The following is a 23,546-nucleotide window of genomic DNA, read 5'->3' as shown; positions in this document are numbered from 1 at the left end:
ACATTGGCCACGGTTTTTATCAAACGGATTGTTATTCCCAGATAAAGAAGCGTTGGTGACGCAGCCCGAGTGGGCTGTTGTCTCTATTAGGAAATCTCAAAGTTAGTAATTCCTTGATATACCCGCAATAAATGTAATATAAAAAGGCTTTTCCTAGTCTTACCAGCATCCCTGGGTTAAATCCCACGTTACGTCCCTGATTACGGCGATCGCGACGCCCCGGATCTTTCAGCGTGTCGCTCTGTATGTACAAAAGCTGTCAAAACCCACAAGCGTATTACTGCCACATTGTGTACGGCGAATATACGTCCTCCTACGTCCTCTCTCTACATCCCTCCTCTATTACGTAACACGACGCCCTCAGCGATGTTCAGAGAAATAATCGCAAAACGACTATTCGACAAATCCAGATCAAGTAACGATTCAACTCTAATGTTTCCACACATAATGGTAGTTGGACAACGAAAGCTGTTTGGCCTTGATCACGGTTTATCTGCCACTAGCGTGTTGTGTAAACTATTAATACGATCGAGGAGCCGTTGCTGCACAAACGTAAGGACCGACTCGTTTATCCTAGAAAAGACACATCGGAAGTTTCGTTTTGGAGGTCACTTTCCAGTTTCATTCACCTACAGGGGGGCTGGTTAAGTAGTGTTAAGAAAGCAGCACAAACCAGTCCATTCTCACCACATTACCAACAGGGGGGAAGGACCTTTAATAGCGGCACGTAAAGCTGCCACAGCGAGACACCACCCTCAGTTCAAGCTCCAGATGACTCCCACATCCTTGAACCAGGATTGCAAAACTTAGTCATCCCTTAGCAAAGCATTGCAGACGCAGCTCCGCCTGTAACGTATGAGGAGACGGCGGAATATGGCTGTCACTCGTCCGGCTGTAGCCACATATTTCTGCATTGGAAACGCGTATTTGCATCGCGAATCACTTAGCCCCTATTCCCAAGTGCGTTGCGGATCAGATCGAAAATATTTTAAACGAAATAAAATGCCAGGGGGGGCTAAAGAATGCTTAGGCGTTCCTCCAAATCTGTCGACCTCCTTCCTCTTAGCTGGATTTGGAAAAGGGAAACGCACCGTGTCTGCCATTCTTTCTCGCGTATTTTCACAACGGATATGAACATGTGAATCTGAAATATACCAGCCGAAATGCTGAAAAATCTTACTTGCAGGGTGGTTTCCATAAATTCATGTCTGGCGGTTCAAAATCCGGAATTCGGAAGGAATAATCCAATCAGTCATTGCTAGCCTGCCCGGCTAACGCCAAGACCACCTAGCCAGTCACTGGCTGAATCCGACCCGCCCACAGCACGTCTTCTGACTTACGTAGCCTCAGCACACTGGCCGCTTGTATTGGCTTCAGTCCAGTGATGGACTGAACTGAACGAAACGTACACTAACTGTTCCACTTAAAAACAAACACGTAAAACTAGACAAGGCAGAACACGGACATAAGCATGAGACGAGCGAGAAGTCATTTTAGCGCGACTGGCTAAAAGTAAGCTACTTCATGTATCACGGCTAACGTGTGACTTCTCAATCCTCGCTCCTTGCTATTTGACTAGCTTTTAGCATCGGTTTGTTGTTTTGTTTTTGTTTTATACTTTATTTTATTTAATGGGATACGTGTAGCGGCTTTCCACTTTCCAAAACAAAGGATGGGGGTCTCTATGGTAACCTTTGTTAGCCCAAATTCTAAAGCGGGGGAGGCCGCTTACAACCGCACTGCAGCGCCACCAGGGGGGCGATCACGACTGAGGGGGTTCAGAATATTCTGACGCCGCTACTCTTACATCGAGTCATTACCAAATGAATTTTATTACCGTAAAATCAGTCGCCTTCGAAAACACGTTCGTTCATTCATTCATTCATTCACCTACTGCTTATTCCAAATTGGGGTCGCGGTATTGGCTAGACCAAATGTTGGTATAACTGCCCAATGACTTCCGGAAAGTTAATTCCTTCAATGACGTCAGAGTTCACTGACCCGTAATACCCAAATAAAATAGGCTCATCCCGACAGAGCCGTGTTTAAAGATGGTGTTTACACTAATTTTAAAGTTTAATGAAGAATATAAACAGTTGTTGAGAAGAAATTAGCATGTGATAGTTATTGACACAAGATGAAGAGTTTGTTCTGGTATTTCCTAGATAGCAAATGTCACACCACTTGGAACTGACTTTTACAATGTTTGTTTTCCTGCTTTGACAGCACACATAACAATGACCGCAAGAGAAACACGATCCATTTAGTTCAAACACTGGAAAGGTACTTTCAGCTTACATTTTTACTGTTACATCCCTAAAACATAACAATGAAAATAAACCATCTGAAAAACCTGATGCACAGGCCCTGCAAATGGTCTTGTACTGCCCTTGGGCCTACTTGACATGTCACTGAACACTCATTGCTTCCAAAATGCCTCTAATGAGGATGCAAGGAAGCTTACTGCCACTATCCACTTATGTTTATTCATTTTTTTTTAATTGATGAAACAGATCTTAAGACATTCCAGCTTAATCAATGGATCAGAACTCAGTTTTATTGATTACTCCACCAAATGTTTGGAAGATTACATCACAATACTATGTATAGCACTTTCATTTCTATGTATTTTACATTGAAAACTTTACAGTCAGCAGTTGCTCCTTTTACTGTATATTTATATATTTATATATGTATTTATATATATATATTTATATATTCCCAAGCTTTAGGGAAAAAGTAGACATCCATAGTTGCATGGGAAGGAATGCTTCTCAAAAAAATATTTAAATGCGCTTTAAATAATTACAGACATCCTTCTTTAAAAAAAGGCATGGAATAAACAAGGATTCAGGAGGCAGTCGTTCCAGCTTTCTCTCGACTTCCAGCTTTGGTTCGGCTCTGTTCCTGAACCCTCCTGCATTTGAAACCTTACAGTTGAATGTGACCAAACAGATGGTCTTTCAAATCATCTAGAGCTTGTGTCCACAATGAGCAGAGTTTGTACATGAGCAGCGTTTCTTCGCACGGACAGTAACAGATGTGCAAAACACAACTGTGGGTTTTTGGATGTGTTGCCATTTCGGGCCAATACATGGAGGAGCGGTGGATTTAATGTGCTGACGATCAGGAAAGGTTGACACCGTGTTCAGTCCTTTGGTGTTAAGGCTTTTTGGGTCAACACAACGGAATGCACAAAAAAGGAGGGGGCTGAACATTAAACAAACCGTTCATTGTAACTCAGCAATTATCCACAAAAATAGATTGAATTATAAAGCAAATACAACCAGTAAGTAAAATAAATAGATAAAATCTCAATGACAGGCAAGAGGGATGAAAATGGCGGGACCGTGGTGTCACAGACTGCCGGTGCGTCTAACACACAAAACACCAAGTGTGCTAAGATTGTCATCGCCTGCAGCTCTGAGCTTCGATCACCCGCAACTAACCAACAGACAGAGAACAGAACTTCAAAGAGACAGATGGTGCCTTTGGTGGATGTTGATAAATTGCAGTACTACAACATTTTTAGATTAGATCACAAAACTCTGGCTGATGGTGTCATTACTTTCTAACAGGCACAGGCAGCCCTAGAGGTTTACGGAGGTCAAGTCTGGTGGTTATCAGAATCACCAGGGTGGTTCATATCCTTTCAGGCTTTGTAAAACCAAATGTTGGAAAACCAAAATTGAGAAAATCAAGTGTGGTTTGAGAATAAATATATTTCTTTTCAGTTTTTTTTTTTAAACCGGATTAGAGTTGGGGAGGTGGTGAACAACAGATAGCAGAGGAAGCTGGTCACAGTTCTGCACCTCCCTGCATAGAAAGAAGGGAGGCCGAACACTAAATGCCCAATCCTGGACCTGGGCTACATTGTAGCCCAAATGTAAACTCCTTCAGTCAAAATGAGGGGAAAAGTTTCGAAAGAAACTTCCACCCTCATCTTTCTTACTCTACCGTCTCCAGTTCTGCCTGTTCTAAGAGGCCAGAGGTCGGGCAGGCACCCCATCGGGGGCAGCGATGAGGAAGACACAGCCAATGCGCAAGAAAAAGCGCCTGAGGACGGCCCGCAGCTCGGGGATCAGGTCAAACTGCATCATTTCACACAGGTGGGGGTAGTAGCAGGAGGCATGGGGCTTGAACTGCAAAAAAAGAATAAAAAGGGGAGGAAATGATCAAATTGCACGAGGGAAAAGATGAAGAATTCACACAACACAAAAGATCACAAGATGAGCAACAAGCAGTGTCTTTAAAGACTTGTCCAAATTCTGTCTCAGGAGGAAAGTGTAGTTACTAATTTTCTGGCCTTTTTTTTCTTTAAAAAATATAAATACACAGGCAGTGTGCCAACTGCACTGTTACAAATTAACTTTTGACCACAATTTTAAAAATCACCCAAACAATTGGGCATTAAAGGGCCGATCGAAATATTTTGATAAGCAACCACAGACAGCAATCCCATCTTTGAAAGGTCCACATAATATGAGCACGTAAAGAAATAATCTAAAGTTATTATTCCAAGAGTTGAAAATTGCGAACTGAAAGGTATTGATCAATGAGCTGAAAGATATACATGTATTTTTATAACACACAAGGGGCAACTTTAATTTGAGCGAAAAAGAGAAAAAAAAAAAAAAAAAAAAAAAAAATCACAGGAAGACAAACATTCCCACCCATTGAAATAGCCTACTTTTCCATGACAAAAATAGAAGTATATTACTGTGTGAGTGTATGTCGATGAACAAACCACAGTTGTCCGGGGAACAAGGACAACAAACCAAACAGCTGATTCAGTCAACAAAATCAATACCAAACAACACAATACAGCTGCAGACACACAAAATCCATTCAGTGGTTTTCTGATGAAGCCACATGCAGAGCATGCTTACGGTCCACAGCCAGTCCACTTTCCAACTGCTGCTCTAGTTCTTGTTTACACCATGGTTTTATGGCATTCCCTTCTCAGACTGCCAGCGAGGTGCCAACATTTCCTACAGTGCCAACCAGCAAACTGGACCTCTTTTTTGTTGTCAGACTAACTGCTGGAGATTTTGGCTCCCAAAGTTTTGGAAAGAAAACCTGAGTCATAAGCTGCATGAGTCACCATGAATCACACACAGGAACATGCACATGGACACACACGGAATGGATGAATCATAAGGGAAACTTGACTGTAGAATCAATGTATCAAGGATACATTAAGTGTGTGCTCCAGTGTTTGAGAGGGAATTAAATACATTTTTAAAAGGTGTTTGTACACCCCGCCCACACACACACAAACACGTGCTCAAGAGAAAAGGATATGTATGTATGTGTGTGTATGTGTGTGTGTGTGTGTGAGTAACTGAAGTGTGGACTTTCACTTTCAATTCAAGGGGTTCAGTAAAAATATTACATTCATTGTAGATGAGCTGCAAGCATTTTTAATAAGCCCCTCCTGTTTGAAACCTGAAAAGTAACAATTGTAACAATTGATGGACAAAAAGTTTTCAGGCCAATAGTGACCTGTTCCCTTGTTACTACATAGCATATTAGTAGGATAAAAGCCTGGTATTGAATTGATTCACTAGAACTATCAACACGACTGAAAAAAAAGTCTCAATACCAATGGAGGAGGCTGTGATTTGGCAAAAAAATGAATCACAAACAGAAATGTTGAAAAAAAAAATGACATGCTTATAGAACATGAAGTGCTCCTGTGAGCTCAGCAAGACCAAGAGACATTGAAGGAACCAAGAAGACAAATAAACAATGAAGACAAACACTTAACAGCATCCAAGACAAAACAGACCAGAAGAGGAAAGTGTATCATTCTCAAAAATTAAAAACATTGGGTGGAACTATAAATTTCCATTGTTCTGAATCCCGGCATGTCTCACTCACACTCTTGTTCAAAATAACATCTAACACAGTGTGGAATGCGAGTGTGTGTATCGGTCCCTGCCTTGTCGTCTGTCAGCCGTAGTGTCCGAGTGAGCAGAAGCATTAGCAGGCTGTTCCAAGCCTCTCTGTGGCTCTCTGAGGTCAAACTGATGAAGTAGGCCAGAGCTTCACTGCACACACTGAAGAGAGAAGACATATATAGGTTACTCCTGCAACATGAAAAACCAGTGTCACCAACCTATACATTGGAGCCTCAGTGTACGGACGTCCTTAATCACAAACAAATTGGCCTAAGAACAGAGTTTTTACTCAAATTTTGAATCACGCGAACAAGCCTCAGCTAATTCCTTTCTCTGTTTTTGCCACAAAGAAACCTATAAAAAAAGTTTTAAAAGAGTGCAGTATGTTTTTTGGGGCCAGAGAACGGATCGATGGGATTTACATTGATTTCAATGATTGATTGATTTAATTCGTTCTTTGTCTCTGTTAACGAACCATAAAGTTCACGAACAGAGTAAAGAATGAATTAATTTGTAGGCCGAGGAGATTCTACCGAATATCGTAAAATACAGTTTATGCCCATGTTAATGGCTTTATAGATTATTTATTATTAGCATAGCCACAAAGCTCAAACCACATGGCTGGTGCTTTGTTATCTAAGGCGGCACATTTAAATGGGCAGTACCATGACCTCCACATTTCTAGGTGAAACATCAGTTTTAAGTTTGTTTCCTTTACAGTAAGCATGATGATTTGTACTTTTTATCCTTCCCTTGAGAAAACAAATACAGAAAAAAGCCCTTTTCCCCCACGAGCAAGCACTATTTTTTTCACTGTCACTGTCTATTTAAAAACCACAATAATCAGCTACTGGGTGATATATTCCGTAGTCACCATGACTATAAAATTTTTAATCTATTTTGACTGACTATCTCCAAACGCACATGCAATTGTTTACTGCCTCTATATGTATATATGTTATGGTGCTGCAGCTATCAGAGCGTCCCTCACAGATAACAAAATCAATCAACAGACTCCATTTCATTGTTCCACATTTATATTTGATCACATCAAGATCTTTCAGTTAGTTCTATCAGATATTGGACAGAAAACTTCCAAAATGGGTTTCTGTAAGATTTCAAGATCACATTTTTACACTCATTTTACATCGCAGATCTCATGAAAAACACAAATGTTCATTCTGGTGTTAATTACATCATCATGTTTGCTTTCAATGTGGCAGGTGATGTTTACTCACAGCAGCAGGCGTGTCTGGATGTCAGGCCATGAGTCTTGCAGCTTGGGGTCCAAGTACATCCTGAACAGGATCCTGAGGCTGCAGGCTAGACTGCTGGTCTCCTGCTTCAGCAGGTTGGGCTTGGATTTCCCTTTGAAGCCTGACATTGACACAGGGACAATCTAGGTTTATAGGAGCCTAATGGCTTTGTGCTCACACTGGGTACCTCACAACAACAGTGCTTTTCTGCCTCCAAGATGTTTTCTATGTCTTTGACTCTGTTACATCAAACCTTGCCTTATTTCCTCTGATATGAAACCTCTGAGAATGACTGAAAAACAAATTAAGATCAAATAAGAACTTAGCTCCCTTGCCTGATAAGCTGAGTTCTGATCATGAATGCTAAGGCAAACCTACAACATTCAGGGTTACTCGATTTGAGTGGCTAAGATTTAAGTCCTACTCCAATCTCTGGCAATATGTAGCAAATCATTTTTTTTTTTTTTGAGGATCATTTGACTTACCTGCCCTCCACAGAGCTGTTCTCTGCTCATTGTTGGAGTTGAAGTCCTTGGCGAAGGTGTGCGACTCCAGCAGGCAGTCGAGCAGCGTAAAGAGGTGTGCGGAGGTCATGTGTCTGTACATTCCCTGATCCAAAACGGAATTGCCTCCCTCCACTTCTGACTCTTCTAGAGCATCACGCTGATAGGAGGACAATTTAATAAAAAAACAACTCATGAAAGCCCCATCACTTCCCCATGTTCCAATGGGGGCAATGCACTATCTGCTATTACATTCTCTATGTTTTTTTTGGTTTTTGTTTTTTTTTTGTGATGGGGGGGTGTGTTTCAAGTATAACGTTTTCTGGCAGTTTTGCCAACTTACGCACATGTTGAAGGGTGGCTGTCCCAAGTATAATGTGGTTCAGTGCAATGTAAGCCGAAAGACAGGACATCATTTTCATGTCAGTTGGCATAAGCTATACAGCCAACTTAAAACCGGTTTGAAAGGCAATACAAGACTTGCAGTTTAATATAATCAGGATACATTTAACAAACAAGGAACAAAAATGGTTGAAAAAGGTTTCATCCTTCTTTTACATCAAATAGCTTCAGAACCAATTCCTTGTTTTTAACAGCTGTGCAATGAAATTGCAGTACATAATTAAAGTAGTTCTCCTTTAAACATAGAGCAGTGATAGCAGGTAAAGCAAGATCTTGTGTCTGGAGATGGGGGTTGGTTTGCAGATTTGGCTTGATTCTTCTATCCGTTTAGAGGTTCGCCCTCTGATTTATTTATCTATTTATGTTTCTATGGGGCAGCCACGGTGCATTTTCACATCCAGATAAGGTAAATGAAAATGTTCTACTTAAAAAGTAATTCACTGTGTCAAATGATTTGAGGCCAAACTGATCCACACGTCATTCAAGGAGGGGAAAAATAACCGTCTTGCATTTGGTGTTGCAGACAGACGTGACAAAGCATCTGACAATCACCCTCTGACTACTATCACCCATGTGATGACACTGCAGCTGTTCAATACCTGTGCGGCAGCCATGTTTTCAGCATCTTCTTTCTTGCTGGTTGTGGGGTAGAAGACGATATTGTCTATAGTCTGGATGAGCTCGAGCTGGACCACGCATTTTATCAGCAGACCCGCAAATAGCTTCTGGTCTGACACTCCTGAGGCAGAGGAAAATATCGGGCTTTTCATGCAGCCATTTCTGATTGCTTATCTGCGTGATTTTGTACTCACTGGTGTTTGACTTGCCCTTCCAGGTGTCGTCGCTAGACATCTGACTGTGTCCCCGGTCAGACAGTGCTCTGTCAAAGCTACTCTGGGACTGGCTGTCCAGATCAGCATCCTGGGGAGAAGAACCAAACAATAAGATGCCAATAGTCTACTAATTGATGTGTGACAAGTCCAGCTTTTGAGCTTCTGATGGAGATTTTTCTGAACTGGCCCAGCAAGTTTCTTTGTTCTTACAAAATGCTTGCCATCGGCAGAGTCATCCTCTGGTCCAGTCGGCCGCCAGGTCAGCAGACTGATGTGACAAACAAAGAAAAAGAAAAAGCTGATAAACCTATCTTTAAAACCTATCTTTAACCTAAAAAAACAAACAAAAAATGTGCAATATTTCATTTCACTGTGCAATATTCAGAAACTGTGCAATATTTCATCTCATAACAGCTACACTGTGCCATATTTCATCTAATCTCATAACAGCTGCACTACAATTTTCCCTTCTATCATACTATTGTGCACTCCTTACCTCACTTGTTACTAAAACACTTATAGTTTTATCACTGCTTACTAAGACACTTTATAGTTTTCACTGAGACACTTTATAGTTTATAGTTTATTTTTATTTCTAATTCTGCCTTTCTTTTATTATTTATTACTGTTATATTTTCTGTAACTCTGGCACAGCAATTTCCTTCGGGATTAATAAAGTTGTTCTTATTATTCTTATTATTCTTATTATAAGGTATAAAGTTTTGTGATAAACCACTTCCTGTCACAGCAACAACCACAATAACCTATGAATAAATTTGCCTTGATCCTCAAATTTAATTCAAATTTAACCAAATATACTTTTCAGCTTATACTAAATCATGTTGACTGTGTCTGCTGTGGTGCAGTGGTTAAGGACATACACTTGAGGGCTGGTGTTTTGGAAGATCTCCAGCATACAGGAGCAGGTGATGTTCCACACTTCAGGGCTGAACTTCTCCCCGTTCAGGATCACTAGGTTCTCCAGGCAGTTGGTCCCTGACCGGGCCAGCTGCTCGTTGTCTGGAGGAGACCGTAAGAAATTAAGACCCCATGACATACACACAAAGGTCACATATATTTAAATATTCTTTTGATCTGTTAGTAAGGCTACACCAATAAAAAATGCAACTGTTTGCCAGTCACAGTATCAACCCAGAATACTAGTGATGATAAATTTTAGAGATTGTTAAGATGAAAAAGGACTGAGTTGATTTTTAATACATTTGCAACAATCAAATAGAAATTTAACTCGCCACATTTGGTGGCTGTCCAACATTCCTTTACTGCCTTAATTCTATAAGAGATTCTTGGGGGAGTGTTTATCCGCACACAAACACACACTGGAATCTCCAACTACCAGCCAGTGTTTCTACTGTTGGATCATCTCTCCCGTGTGTTGTTGACATGCTTATTAGAGGCTATGCCTTGTAATGCCTGCAGCTCTTCCACACCAACCTTGCCTGACACACCACTGGAGCTGTGTGAAAATGTCAGCCAGCAGGATTTCACTGAGAGGCTCGTAAAACTGGGTGAAGACATCACAGATGGCATATAGAGCGTGGTTGCATGTGGTTGTCATCCACTCCGTTTTCTAGAGCACAAACACACAAATATAAAATAACAAATTATTAATTCAGACGGATGTTCGGCGGTATAAGTCCACAACATGTTAAGCAGCTTGTCAAAACAAAAAGGACAAATGTAACCAGTCATCCGTGACCTCTGACCTCTGTCTGCTGCTCCGGGAGCTTCATGTTATCGAAAATGCGGAACACGATTCTGAAGAGGTCGTGCCACCAGTGTTTCTCGAAGGTGTGACCATAACTCTTCATGATCTCAAACATGACTGTCAGGCCTCTGTCAGGAGAAAATACACAGTTTCTGCCAGCTTTCTTTTTTCTTCATGGCTCAACTAAAACATAGCAAGCAACGTAGAGAAACATGAACACTCAGAGGTGCTTAGAATGCATCACTTTTTTTAAATGACAGGCTAAAAGTCAACTTTTTGTGAAAGAATTTTCAGTGGTAATCGTTTCTCCACCTGTTCTTGGGCAAATACTTTGACTTATAAATATCCCTGTGTTATGCTCCATCTGGAAGGATTGTAACAGATTTGTTGTCATGCATACCTGGTTCGCACATCCAGCTTGCAGCGGTTGATAATACAGGAAAGCTCAAACAGGATAGGAAACCACCCTCGAACCCATACCCGGTCTCCAGGGGCAACATTCATATCGTCACTGGTGTATTCCCTCAGAGCCTAGATCAAATAGCAGGGCGAGTTATAATTATTAATGTCTTTATTTGGTTCCAAAACTGTTTCTAGGCACGGTTTCTGTTCAGCGGCTCCCACCTGTGGCCTTTCAGATACATATTTTGCACAGTGACGGATGAGTCTGATGGCCTCCATGCTAGTGTCAGGGAAAGCTGCATTGCACACAAACTCTGACAAGCACTTGACTGCATCTTGGAAGGAATCAATGGCGGCGGCAAAGTGTTCCCGGAAGGTTTGCACTGAGGGAAGAGTGATTGGGGAAAAAGGGAAGAAAGAAGGAAAACAGAGTACAGATACTGGTTAGAATCATATTTGGTTGGCTTTGTCCTGATTAGGCATCCATCAGCCGGTTGGGTTGAACAGCTTCACAAAACACAAGGTGGCTCCTACTCACTGACTATGTGGCCAGTGGTCTGGAAGGCAAGCTCCACGATGGTTTCGTCATGGTCCGAGGCGGCCTGGTGAAACACGGAGAAGATGTTCTTCCAACCTGAACGGATGTTGGCCGCCTGGGAGTTCACCATCTGAGCCACGCACCTGATCACCATGTCTCTGATAGTGGGAGACCTGTGGGCGTGGGAGACGAAACTTCATAGTTATACAGAGATTAATATTGTGGTAAACAATGCCTCTATAATGCCTATCTGACATACCATGGTAACTTTGAGTATTTAACATCCTGAAAATTATATATACATATACAAACTTTGTTTTTATAGGCCCACATTTCTCTACCTGTTTTTCTTCATGATGTGCTCGAAGGGTCTAAGAAAGTCTTTTTGGAAGCGGAAATTGGCCAGCTCTCCTTTCTCCAGGAACTTCATGGAGAGTTGTCTCAGGGAGTCCACAGCAAAGATGGCAACATCCTCATTGGGGTTACAGCCCACCTTAGGGTGCGCACAAAAGTCAGTTTTAGCCCGGTGTTATATTCTATTCAACTCTGATTTGCTAAAAATAGGCACAAGGTGAGGCTTGTTTCAACACATTTCAACATTTCAACATTTCAACTTGTTATATCAACACATTTTGTTGATATGTTCTGGAGATAGGTTGGAGGTTAGTCTTTCTTTCTCTCTCCAGAATCTCTCTCTAAAATGAGATCCTTGCTAAAATGACTTCTGGGGTAATTTTCTTGTGAAAAGAATGGACATTTCATGGTCAACATGATAGATGTTTGAATGAATGTGAATTAAAAAAGGCAAAAAAGAAATGCTGCTTTTATTACAGACAGGCAAAATGGGCCTCTGAAAAAAGGACTGTCATTTTACTGAGACACTGCCTGAATTAGGTATACGGTATTAGGAAATTTAAAATCATCAATAAGTGAACAGTATGCTGCAATGAAGGACAATTACTGTGTTGCCAATTACTCTTGACAGGACAAGAAAATGCCTGTTGGTAACAGGAATGCTGTTCACACCAAAATTTTATCACAGATATTTTTGGAAAAAAAAAAAAGACTGGGAAGTCAGCTTTGCACAGCCCCATTTGCATACTTATACACACTGAGTACGCAAATCAAGCTTCCGAGTACATTTTCACCCACAAGACTGCTAAACTTGCTTGTGACCTGTCAGAATATCAATCCTTCACCCTATAATTCGCTGAAATTGAAGTGTGCTTTAGCTAATGACTGTATGAAAACTGAACAGAACTGTGATTACAGCCCTATAATACAATAACAATATGGAAAAACAAGCATGATACTGGCTTCCAAATATCAGGGAACATCAAGACCATATGGCAAGATAGAATTTTAATTATGTATTATGTGCCACTAATGCATTATTCAAATTCTATAATTAGTGATTTAATAAAACTTCTGCTTAAACAGGCTGTTGTGTATACTAGTGGCTTTTTCATGGCTTTTCTTTATTATTTTTATGGTGCGGTTATTGCTGTGAAGGATTTGTGACAAGACTGCAGACACCCTGTTCTTTCATTAGGGAAAATGAGCACCACAGTGTCTCAAATCCTCCAGGTTTCATTAATGAGACTGGATTGTATGTGTGTTGAACCTGGTGAACCCCACACCAAAAAACTTCGAAACCCCAGTCACAGTCCATATTTTGTGTCTCAATAGCTTTTAGAAATGCTGTCATGATTCATTCTAAATATATCTAAGGTGCTTTAACACCTTCCTTGTTAAATGTGGGTGAATCAGACCACAGAGAGTTTGCCAGTTTTCTCCATGTGGGTCACTTTGCTGGAGAAATGGTTGAATAGAGGACCTCTGTTGGGCTGTTCAGGCCATAATCCCATCCAGATCCAACCAAATCACCTTTGACCAGCCAAGTGATTCACATCTTTTCATGCAGAAGAGGCCAACGGGGGCAGTTTCTGGATTAGAGGAAAAAGGTAGAAGACATTTGCCCAAGATATTTCTATCTTGGGCAATATCTTGGACCTATCTCCTCTTTGAATATTCAGACAGCATGTACCTTGACAACATTTTAGTTTGCTATTTCTATTTAGGAAGTATAAACTGTGACAAAATTTAAAAATAAAGTTAAAAAAACTTTTGTTTGTTGCTCTGTGTTGCAGGTAGGACTTGACAAAATCCATATTTATTATATTTATTCAATGGTTAAGGACAGGACTTTGTGGAAGGTCTATGAATGGAAAATAAATCATTTTAATACTAACTAACTTGTTTTCTTTTTTGTAAACACCCTGGTATTTCATATGTTACTGCTTTCTCATCTTAAAGAGATTCCTTTTTTTGCAAATTCCATGCCAAGTAAATACTTGTTTTTTAAGAGGTAATTTCTATTTTTTTTGTGGTAACTCCTTGCTAATTTTGAGAATTTATTCTTGCCATTTATGGGGATTTCTGCCAGTTTTACTGTAGGTCATGTAAAATATCAAAATCAAAAGAATTGCTCTTGGGTATCGTGATAATTATTTTTATCCGTCTCGCCCAGCTGCAGGCAATCTTGACTGAAAAATAAATGTCACATTTGCTGTTTGTTAGTCACTCATCAAAACACTTAATTAGGTCATCCACGCAGAATTACTTAGCAAAGCCTGATTAATTTCGTTTGATGAAACAAAATTAAACACTATGGCTTATCCAGAACTTCAATTTGAAATTTCAAGGCTTAAATGCCTGCTGGCCCATGAAGACCATGTGACCCACTGACCTTGTTGAAGTGGTCGCCTATGACCTGCCAGATTCGCGACCACTGCAGTCTGATACGGTTCATGTTGTAGTAAGAGATCTCCACTATCTTCTGCAGGCTGAACATCCTTGGCTGGTGCGCTGAAGCCAGCTCGTCCATGGATACCGCGCACAACCATCGCACAAAATCCACTGCAAGGAAACAACATAACACTTGAGAACAAGGCCCTTTCTTTGTAATCCATTGCTAAAAGACATAGATAACACACTCACCTATCGCATTTCCATCGAGTCTCGTGGAACCAGTGAAGATCCTGCAAACAACAAAATAGCCTTAGAGTTTGTGGTGGAGAATTAACTGCTTTAATGTCAGGAATCATAAAAGGCAGATAAGGCCAGTCCTGAATGTCACCTGTCCACAGCCACGACGACACTCTGCGAGCTGGTCTCTCCGACTGACTCCTGGATGTGAGCCATCTGTCTCTTGTCCTGACCGCCCACAAGGTTTCCTGCAAAACAGTCAACATACATGAATTTCTACATCCATGCATCAAAAACAGGGGGTTTGTAAAAGGATGAGTAGAAGGTCTATGTTCTGAGCAGTCTGGGGATGAAAAAATAAGCAAACTCTCATGGAAAAACACAGTCCATTAACAGGATTGTTTTTTCAACAAATAGCATCTCTTTCAGCTCATTACTTTATTGTTATACGACATGAGATGAGTTTTTAAACGGAAACACTGAGCAGCTGATAGTACATAGACTACATGAAGCAATGAGAGAACTTAATGAATAGGATATTAAAATATACAGTTCGTGTTACTGAAAAAGTCAAGGTCCATTTGTTCCACTCATTGATGCATGCATTTAGTGGTTGATTCATACAAAATCAAATAAGTGTTATCTTTTCTGAGATTGTAATAAACTCGTGTTTGTACTCTGTAATGAAGGGATACATCATTGTGTACAATTGCACATTTACATCCTATCAGTGAAGCTCAATGGCACAGATAAAGTATATCTATCGGGCTTCACATTTCAATGTATTTGCTTTCAACAGAGACAGAATATCACCATCAGACTCTTTTATTCCAGCATATTTGTTGTTTCTTACCCAGACCCAGGGGCATGAACTCCTCGGTCCCAGAGGGTAGACCCCTGATGCCGGTCTCTTTGTCACGTATGACCCCTGATATGTAGCGTGTCTTCACCCCGGTCCCAATCAACTGAGCAAGCTCCAACTGACTGATACACCGCAGGATCTGTAGACACAGAATAATTATGTAAGAGCAAAGACAACTTCTGGATGGAAATTCCGCTTCCAGCAGCTACAGCAAACATGTTTTAGGTGCTGAGATTATGCCTTGCAGTCCTGGTCATTTCCTAAATTATCCAAATCAATACCACAGACAGATTGAGTAGCTGGTTCTTTCACAATTTTGTCATGATATACAGTTCTGGCTCAGTTCAAACAGCCTCAGTTCAGGTTCAAATCTCTGCATGTCCTCCATCCCCGGGGCAGTATTCTTATTAGTTATTCACTTAGTATTTCCAACATTATTCATAAAACGCATTTACATGTCCCAACAAGTGTATAAAATGTTGTCCAAAAAAAAGGCAAAAAAAAGAACCTGCCACGAAAAAAAAAAACCTGGGATCCCCCGGAATAGTTGGACCACATAGTTAGGGAGAAGGAGGTCTGGGGCTCTGCTTCAGCTGCTGCCCCCGTGACCCGATCCCAGATAAAGCGAAAGATGTAGGGATGGGGTCCGGTACAGTTTGAGCCGGGCGGTGGCAGGAGTGGGGGACCTTGGCAGTCCGGTCCTCAGCTGCACAAGCTGGCTCTTGGGACAAGGTATGTCACCAGCCTGGGAAGGAGGCCGGGCTGGTGCGCGAGGCATAGAAATTCCAACCAGATAGTCGGACTCACTTCGACACAGTGTGGGGTCTGGAACCAGGCCTCTTGAGAGGGGCTGAACTCTTTTTTTTTTTTATTCTGGAGTTGCATCTTGTGAGAGGAGCCAGGCAGGTGTGGGCAGATTGATTGCCCCCCGTCTCTGCACCTGTACGTTGGGGCTCAACCTGGTGGACCAGAGGGTAGCCTCCCTTCGCCTTCAGATAGGGGGACAGGTTCTGGCTGTTGTTTGTGCCTATGCACCCAACAAGAGTTCAGTTTTACCACCCTTTTTGGGGTCCCTAAAGGAGCTACTAGTGAGCTCTCCAACCGGGGACTCCCTCATTCTACTGGGAGACTTCAACGCTCACGTGGGCAACGACAGTGCGACTTTTTGCAACCAAGTGTGAAGCGGCCTGGGTGAGGATCTGCACCTCCCAACCAGACCATGGTGCTCAACTGGAAACGGGTGGAATGCCCACTCCAGGTCAGGAAAGAGGTCCTGCCCCAAGTGGAGGAGTTCATGTATCTCGGGGTCTTGTTCACGACTGAGTGAAGGATGGAGCCGGAGATCAACAAGCGGATCAGTGCGGCGTCTGCTGTGATACAGACTCCTTACCGGTCTGCTGTGGTGAAGAGGGAGCTGAGCCAAAAGACGAAGCTCTCACTTTACTGGTCGATCTACGTTCCCACCTTCACCAACGGTCACGAGCTGTGACTGAAAGAACAAGATCGTGGATACAAGCGGCCGAATGAGTTTCCTCCACAGGGTGACCGGACTCTCCCTTAGAGACAGGGTGAGAAATTCGGTCATTCGGGAGGAGCTCGGAGTAGAGCTGCTGCTCCTCAGCATAGAGGAGTCAGATGAGCTGGTACAGGTATCTGGTCAGCATGTCTCCTGGATATCTCCCGGGTGAGGTATTCCAGGCATGTCCATCTGGGAGGAGACTGCAAGGAAGAACCAGGACATGCTGTTGAGATTACGTCTCCAGGCTGACCTGAGAACATCTTTGGGCCCCCCTCCCCAAAAGGAGCTGGTCCATGTGGCAGGGGAGAGGGAGGTCCGGGCCTTACTGCTCCGACTGCTGCCCCCACAACCCAACTCCCGATCATTGCGGGAAGATGAATGGATGGATGGATGGATGGGTGCATGGATACCCTTTCATGCCTCTATCACCGGGAATTGAAAAAATTACATTCTACCGCCAGCCAGCTGGGAGAAAAGGATCTGTTCCAAGCATTCATTCACAAGTGACTTGGAAACCCTAAGAAGCGAATGCTGTGAATCATGTCGTAGAGGGGTCACCTCATGCCAGGAGTTGCCCAGGTAATTTCCGTCGGTGTGGGCCACAGTGATCAGGGTCTTGATGGTGTCGATGTTCTTCTGCTTCATCTCAGTGATGCTGGAACTGGCTGTCAGCAGGGTGAATCTGGCCAGGGCCTGGACATAGGCGTCTCGTTCCAGCTGCAGACAGGAAGTGCACTCAGCTACTACACAGATGGACTAACCATGCCAATCAGGACAACGCTGCTGGTGTGAATACAGTAAGTAAGAGTGTACCTGCATGTTAAAGATGCATGCAATCCTGATAGCACATCTGATGCCTTCCAGACACAGAGAAGCCACCTCTGGGTCATCACAGTCTTGCAGCCCAACACTGAATGCTGCTAGCAGGGGCGTCCACGCCAACTAGATTGCCAACATCACAACCACCTCATTATGCTTTTGGCCTTCTAAACACCCCCTTCTGAGCTAAAAAAATAATCTACCTACCTTGAACATTGGCCGGACATGTTCCAGGTGTGTGGCACTAAAGAAGGGGGCCTGAGCGTGGCTGACAGCCTCCATCAAAGCTTTAGCAGTTTTAGCCATCTGCTCCATCTCCATGTTGTACAGCAGGCGACGCTGCTTCTCATTGGCCACACCTGGAGGGAACACAGCAGAAATATGTTTTAAACCCACTGAGCCAAGGTGACACGCCAGGCGGCCTGTGAAGGACACTCATCGGAAACAGAAGGATAACAGCTCACTCTGCTTGGAGGACTTGGGCGTGATTGAAAACTCCTTGCTCTCCTTCATGGCAATCTTCTTGCCAGCAATCTCGTCATATATGGACGAGAGATACTCCTCTGGCAGGTCCTTACTATCGTTGATACCACGGTTCATCTTGATGTACTGCTCTTTTGTCATTTTGTTCTTTACCTAAACAGGTTGAACAGTAAATGATAATTAGAGGTGTATTTTCTCTACCTATCAGAGCCCTCATGAGTTTATCCACAAAAGTAAGTGGAAAAATTTAGCAAAGTGAGGTAACATTTTTTTTTTGTAATTTAACCACATAACTAAGACTAGGTGATGCTGTGAAACATGAATACTGACATTTTTCAGCAATACCCGATTTCACCTTCAGTATAATTCTTTAACATCCTAATTTTTAGGTATTTTCTTGCTCATTTCCAGAAAATTTCTTCTTTAGGTTACCGTTTGGTCTCTGATTTGAAGGTTAATTTTTGGAGCGTTTTTATTCAACAATTCAATCAGTAAAATCACACTTTTACAGATTTATGGTAGTTTTGTCAGATGATGCCAACAATTTATCAAGATTTATTTATGTTTTTTTTTTTTTCCAAATTTTGAAAACACAGCAGAGAGGAAAGGTGATTCGCCTGGAAGGATAAAATGTAGTAAGCTAGCACAGGACCAAAGTTGAAGTGGCTGAATGACTTGATTGAGGCAGCTAACTGAAAACAGCCTTTGAGTGAATTCCATGAACAGATGTTGGAGAATCCAGGAAATAATTCCAGCATCTGATTGTACATGGTAGACAGACACAAAGAAGCCATTTTGTTACGCGATGGTGCTTTGACTAAAAATATCAACTAAGGACTTGATAGTCACAATTTTCCTATCTGATTAAAAAGTGTTTGACTGTCGGGTTGCTCTTCTTTTATTTCTCATTCCTGAGAAAAGGTTTCTGGATTAAGTGGAAACCTCATCACATCATACTGGACTGAGGTCTCTTGTGTCATTAAACTCCAAAAGGACACAAAGACGGTCTTCTGCTCTGTTCACAGGAGACCGCGTCATTGGATTTACAGCGTGTTTTTACAGTAGTCAATAAAACTTCTGCTGCTGCCTGATGCCTCACTATTTCTCACACACACTGTGTCTCCTGCTGTTCAGTTTGTGTGTCAGGCTCCGGTTTTCCCAGACTTTAAATTTCAGGTGTGATTTCCTCTGCCATAGCAGCCTATCATTGGTGATAAATCAGTCTCAAATGCAACAGCTGCGGAGCCACTGTGTGATGGATAGACTGCAGAAAGCTGTCATTCATCTCCACGGTGCAAAGAAGACACGGAAATCAAAGGGCCCAGGACTTTCCACACACAGGATGCAATAAACTGCGGCGCAATGTTTGGTCAACTGGGTGTGATTCTCTGACTGGAAATGCTGTTTTTCCTCTAAGTGCCCGGCACTAAACAATGCAGTGGTGTTTTGGTGACTAAACAAGAACGCTGCTAATCCAGACGTGGCACGAGTATAGCCTTTGTGCTGCTAAATGCCATGATGTGGTGGTCCTACAGTAAAAAAATCCTCACCTGGGGACTGTGGAGGTCTGTTGTGAGCATGATGATGGAGTAGGCTAGGACATAGGCTGTGTCAGCACTGGCAAACAGTGTCTGTCTGCAGGAGGAAAACAAAAAGAACTTATGTTAGCGGGATACTGAGCAGACTGCTTACAAAACCTGTGTTCCAAATATGGAAGTTTGCAAAAACTTGGGCAATACAAGTATTTTGTATACATTTCTATTTTTTTCCTGGTATTTGTCAGAGCCAACATTATTCTACCAGCTATGTATGAATAAAGGGTCTGGCTGTCTAAGTGATGGACTTGGTGACCTTTATGCTCATAAATTCTTCCAGATTCCATAAATCTCAATATATCCAATAGATGACATCCATATTCCTTTTTTTCTTTTCAAAAATAAATGCAACCTGAGTTCATACAGCCAGCATAAATACAAGCCAGCATAATTTGGCATACAACTATTCTTACTGGAATTCTTGGGCTGCAATTGTTCAGGCAGTAAAGTGACTGGCTTACATTCTGAGGTGACTGGTTAAAACGGAGTTCAACCATGTAAAAGTGTCTTCTAGCAACACAAAGACCCTGTAATTGCTCCTGATTCAGCAGTATCAGGAGCAATTATATCAAGAATACTTGTGTATGCATGCATGTATGTGCATCATGTAAAGGTGCTGCGTGTGGTCTGTGATCAGGACGAAAAAAGCTGAATAAATGAAGTCCATTTCAATATGTGGAGTTTGCTTCACCTTTTTGGTTCATTTCTTTTTCTGTCCCCTCTAACTTGAGGAAGGGTTCTTATTTGGGGCAATTTTTGTAAACTGCACCGCAATTCATCTTTCAAAGAAACCACGGAATATTTTTTTTTTAAATCAGAGGGACATAAGATGTCTGATTACAGAATATATGAATATAAAGAAATCTAAACTCCAGTGACTAAATAATAGTAGTACCTGTCTCAGAAAGAAAAGTTCTTCCATGCCATGACATTTTGATATTAATCTACGGTAGGGTTATGTAATTTATGAGTAAAGAGGAGTCATACCCCTGGTTGCATTCCAGATATCGAGCAGCAAACTTCTCCATCAGCCTGTCGATCTTCTGGGCCTCACCCGGCAACCTGAAGCCCTCCAGGAATGCTCTCAGTGCCGACACAAAGTCTCGCCCGCAGAAGTCCAACTGGTCCACGTAGCAGTACATCACCTCCTTGTTGAATTTGATGTTCTCACCAAGGAACTCCCCCACCTGGGTCTGTGAGCACAGGTGCGAGGGGGTCACAACCATGACAGACACTGTTGTGTCTCACCACTGGACGGTTCTGCTCGTGTGGCCCCGACCGTGTCCAGCCTGTCCTCCTGATGAAGGAATTGGGCTATGTCCTCAGCTGTGGAACCCAACATGCCTTGGTCCTGCAAGTACTGGATGCCTCTCTTTGGCTTTTTGTTGAAGCTGGCAGGAAAGGGGGCAGAGTGGAAAGAAGAACACCTGTCTTTAGATACCGGTACTGACATACCAAAAACAGACCATGGTGAATCGAGATAAAGAGGCTCACAGCTCGATGCCGTGCTCAATGATGTCCTTCTGCTGTTTGATAACTTCATACTGCTCGGGATGGTCCACCTGGGATGTGGGGATACTGGAAGAGACAGTGGATTCCAGAGAGCTAACGCTGTCTCGTCGCCCCACTAGTTGCTCCGATAGCTTCAGCTCAGATCCTTCATTATCAGACGGATGCTCCTGGCCTGCAGAAACATCATGTCACAAATATAATGTGCTGAGTCCACTTTGTGGAGTATCGTGTATATCATTCACATATTGAACACTCACCTAGACTAGCTTGAAGGTTTGGATTGACATACATGTCTTTGCTCCACTCCACCATACATTTCAGTATGGATACCAGACACTCTAAACCCTTCTTACGCAGACTGAGCTCCTGTGAGATTTACAAAGCCACATATGCATAGAAGATTTCAACACAAAACACAACATCAGAAACAAGCACATTGATAAAAGGTTGCCTCTCCTTGATCAGAAAAGATCAGACCCCTAGTTTCAGATCCTAAAATTTGCATCTCAGTAAAAGGGAAGACAAACTAATTGCAGTGTGTACCTGCAGAGGAGACATCCCCAGCTCCTGCCCACTCCTGCCCTGGGCAATCTTCGACAGGTCATTGACAAGACGCTCAAAGATGTTTGCAGCATTCAGGTCACAGTCGTAGTTCACGTAGATGTCAACCACACACTGGGCATCTGGAAGAGACAATATCATCCAGTGATGACACATACATTACAGAGTAATAACAATTAAATATGTGTCTGACTTTTCCAAACCCAAAGTCACTTTGATGTTAAAATGTTTTCCATTCAATCTAGAGCTTTATTTTCCTGCAGCAGCATTAGAAGATCCTTTTCCATTTATGAATTCCACTGTAACATTTAGTAAATTCAGTCACTAAAAAGTGAAATCAACGTTGCAAAGCAACAACACTGGCAATTACAAGATAAATGTCAGGAGGACTGAAAAAACAGGAGCGGAAAAAAGAATGAAAAAAAGATGCCAATTTTAATTTCTGTATACTAGTACAACCCCTACCAATGTTAACAAAATTCTTCCTTTATGTTCCGATAAAAATCAATACAAGGATCCCTTGTGTTTTTTTTTTCACCTGCACAGATGCGTGTCAGTGTCTGGATCACCATCCACTTGTGCTCAAAGGAACTGGTGGACGTCTCAAGAATGTTCAAGAATATCTCTCGAAAAAACACCTGAGGAACAGCAAAAGAGGAATGGAGATTTTAAGAACTGTTGCACGATTTCACTTAGAATTCCAAAACACAAACATCATGTACTGTGTCCTTGGGGATCAAGAAAGGCACCTTCAATTAAAATGCATTATTATCATCACTCTAACGCTTTTCACCTCAATCTGCATCTTAAGATGAACCTTGAAGTGAGACAGCAAGGTGAGGAAGATTGCGAGCGAGAGCTCGAAGACCTCGGGTACAGAGGAGACTCCATTCTTAGAAAGCGCCACGCACAGATACTGTTTGATGGCGTTGACGAACATCTCGTGGGTGCGGAACACCGGCCCTGCGCCTTGCAGCACAGATAGCAACAGCTGCAGGGAAACAATCTTGGAGCGCAATTCATGGGACCTGCGAAGAACACAGACAACAGTTATACTGCAGTAATACAGAGGAAATTTGCATAAATTACAGTTTTCCAATAATTTCCTTTAACTCTAACTTTAGAAGAACAGGAACAGAAGGGTCTGATGGGGTTTTATCAGGACAGACTTTTCTTTGAGCTTCTTTTCCCTGGTGGATTTACTGGGTTTTAAAGTAAAAGTAAGTGGAAATGACAGGATAGAAAAGTGCATGTTAATGTGGGAAATCCATGCACAAAAAAGGGCTGCAATATTTACTGTGGAAACTACTGCAGAGAGAAAGCATACAAAATACTAGAGATATTCAACGTTTGCAATGGACATGGAGCTGCTTAAAAATCTATAGGTGACTCACTTTGGGTCGGGAGGTCCATCCGCGAGCGGCTTCATGGACAGTTTGCACAAGGAGCGAAAGACAAGAAAAGCATCCTTTTGCAGGATATGAGAGAAGCGGGATGCGCTGTTGGCTCCTTGCAGGGTCTCAGCATCCTGAGATACACGAGGAAAGTCAGTCTCCTTTTGTCTGCAGAACGTGCTAACAAACACATCAAGGATGGAACAATCCCGCTTCAAGTTGTCATTTGTGGAGAGAGCTCTGTATC

General features: G+C 42.3%; 2 protein-coding genes across 2 annotated transcripts in view; both read right to left on the bottom strand.

Moving 5' to 3' along the window:
* Positions 1–1,327, bottom strand: part of bcl2l1 (BCL2 like 1) — a 30,671-nt gene extending 29,344 nt beyond the window's left edge. Inside the window, exon 1 of the mRNA XM_086159830.1 lies at positions 1,181–1,327. The gene's annotated coding sequence lies outside the window, so the exon portion shown is untranslated. The remainder of the gene's footprint in view (positions 1–1,180) is intronic.
* Positions 1,328–1,673: 346 nt separating this feature from the next.
* Positions 1,674–23,546, bottom strand: part of arfgef2 (ADP-ribosylation factor guanine nucleotide-exchange factor 2 (brefeldin A-inhibited)) — a 32,366-nt gene continuing 10,493 nt past the window's right edge. Inside the window, exons 9-39 of the mRNA XM_086159829.1 lie at positions 23,300–23,433; positions 22,699–22,933; positions 22,444–22,543; positions 21,888–22,027; positions 21,602–21,710; positions 21,327–21,516; positions 21,112–21,223; positions 20,820–21,025; positions 19,788–19,872; positions 18,219–18,390; positions 17,962–18,113; positions 17,749–17,877; positions 17,494–17,652; positions 15,408–15,555; positions 14,706–14,802; positions 14,567–14,607; positions 14,316–14,485; positions 11,908–12,059; positions 11,567–11,739; positions 11,251–11,411; positions 11,027–11,157; positions 10,625–10,754; positions 10,353–10,488; positions 9,779–9,917; positions 9,108–9,165; positions 8,877–8,985; positions 8,664–8,803; positions 7,645–7,822; positions 7,142–7,280; positions 5,945–6,062; positions 1,674–4,142 (exon numbers count right to left, since the gene is read on the bottom strand). Of these exons, the coding sequence (XP_086015955.1) occupies positions 3,978–4,142; positions 5,945–6,062; positions 7,142–7,280; positions 7,645–7,822; positions 8,664–8,803; positions 8,877–8,985; positions 9,108–9,165; positions 9,779–9,917; positions 10,353–10,488; positions 10,625–10,754; positions 11,027–11,157; positions 11,251–11,411; positions 11,567–11,739; positions 11,908–12,059; positions 14,316–14,485; positions 14,567–14,607; positions 14,706–14,802; positions 15,408–15,555; positions 17,494–17,652; positions 17,749–17,877; positions 17,962–18,113; positions 18,219–18,390; positions 19,788–19,872; positions 20,820–21,025; positions 21,112–21,223; positions 21,327–21,516; positions 21,602–21,710; positions 21,888–22,027; positions 22,444–22,543; positions 22,699–22,933; positions 23,300–23,433 (4,308 nt within the window). The 3' untranslated portion in view covers positions 1,674–3,977. The remainder of the gene's footprint in view (positions 4,143–5,944; positions 6,063–7,141; positions 7,281–7,644; positions 7,823–8,663; positions 8,804–8,876; positions 8,986–9,107; positions 9,166–9,778; positions 9,918–10,352; positions 10,489–10,624; positions 10,755–11,026; positions 11,158–11,250; positions 11,412–11,566; positions 11,740–11,907; positions 12,060–14,315; positions 14,486–14,566; positions 14,608–14,705; positions 14,803–15,407; positions 15,556–17,493; positions 17,653–17,748; positions 17,878–17,961; positions 18,114–18,218; positions 18,391–19,787; positions 19,873–20,819; positions 21,026–21,111; positions 21,224–21,326; positions 21,517–21,601; positions 21,711–21,887; positions 22,028–22,443; positions 22,544–22,698; positions 22,934–23,299; positions 23,434–23,546) is intronic.

This window comes from Fistularia commersonii, chromosome 14 (assembly GCF_037954325.1).
Source record: "Fistularia commersonii isolate RoL2024-O1a breed Wild chromosome 14, RoL_Fcom_v1.0, whole genome shotgun sequence".
NCBI lineage: Eukaryota > Metazoa > Chordata > Actinopteri > Syngnathiformes > Fistulariidae > Fistularia > Fistularia commersonii.
The sequence above is the reverse complement of the archived record's forward strand: the minus strand, read 5'-3'. Positions and strand labels throughout refer to the sequence as shown.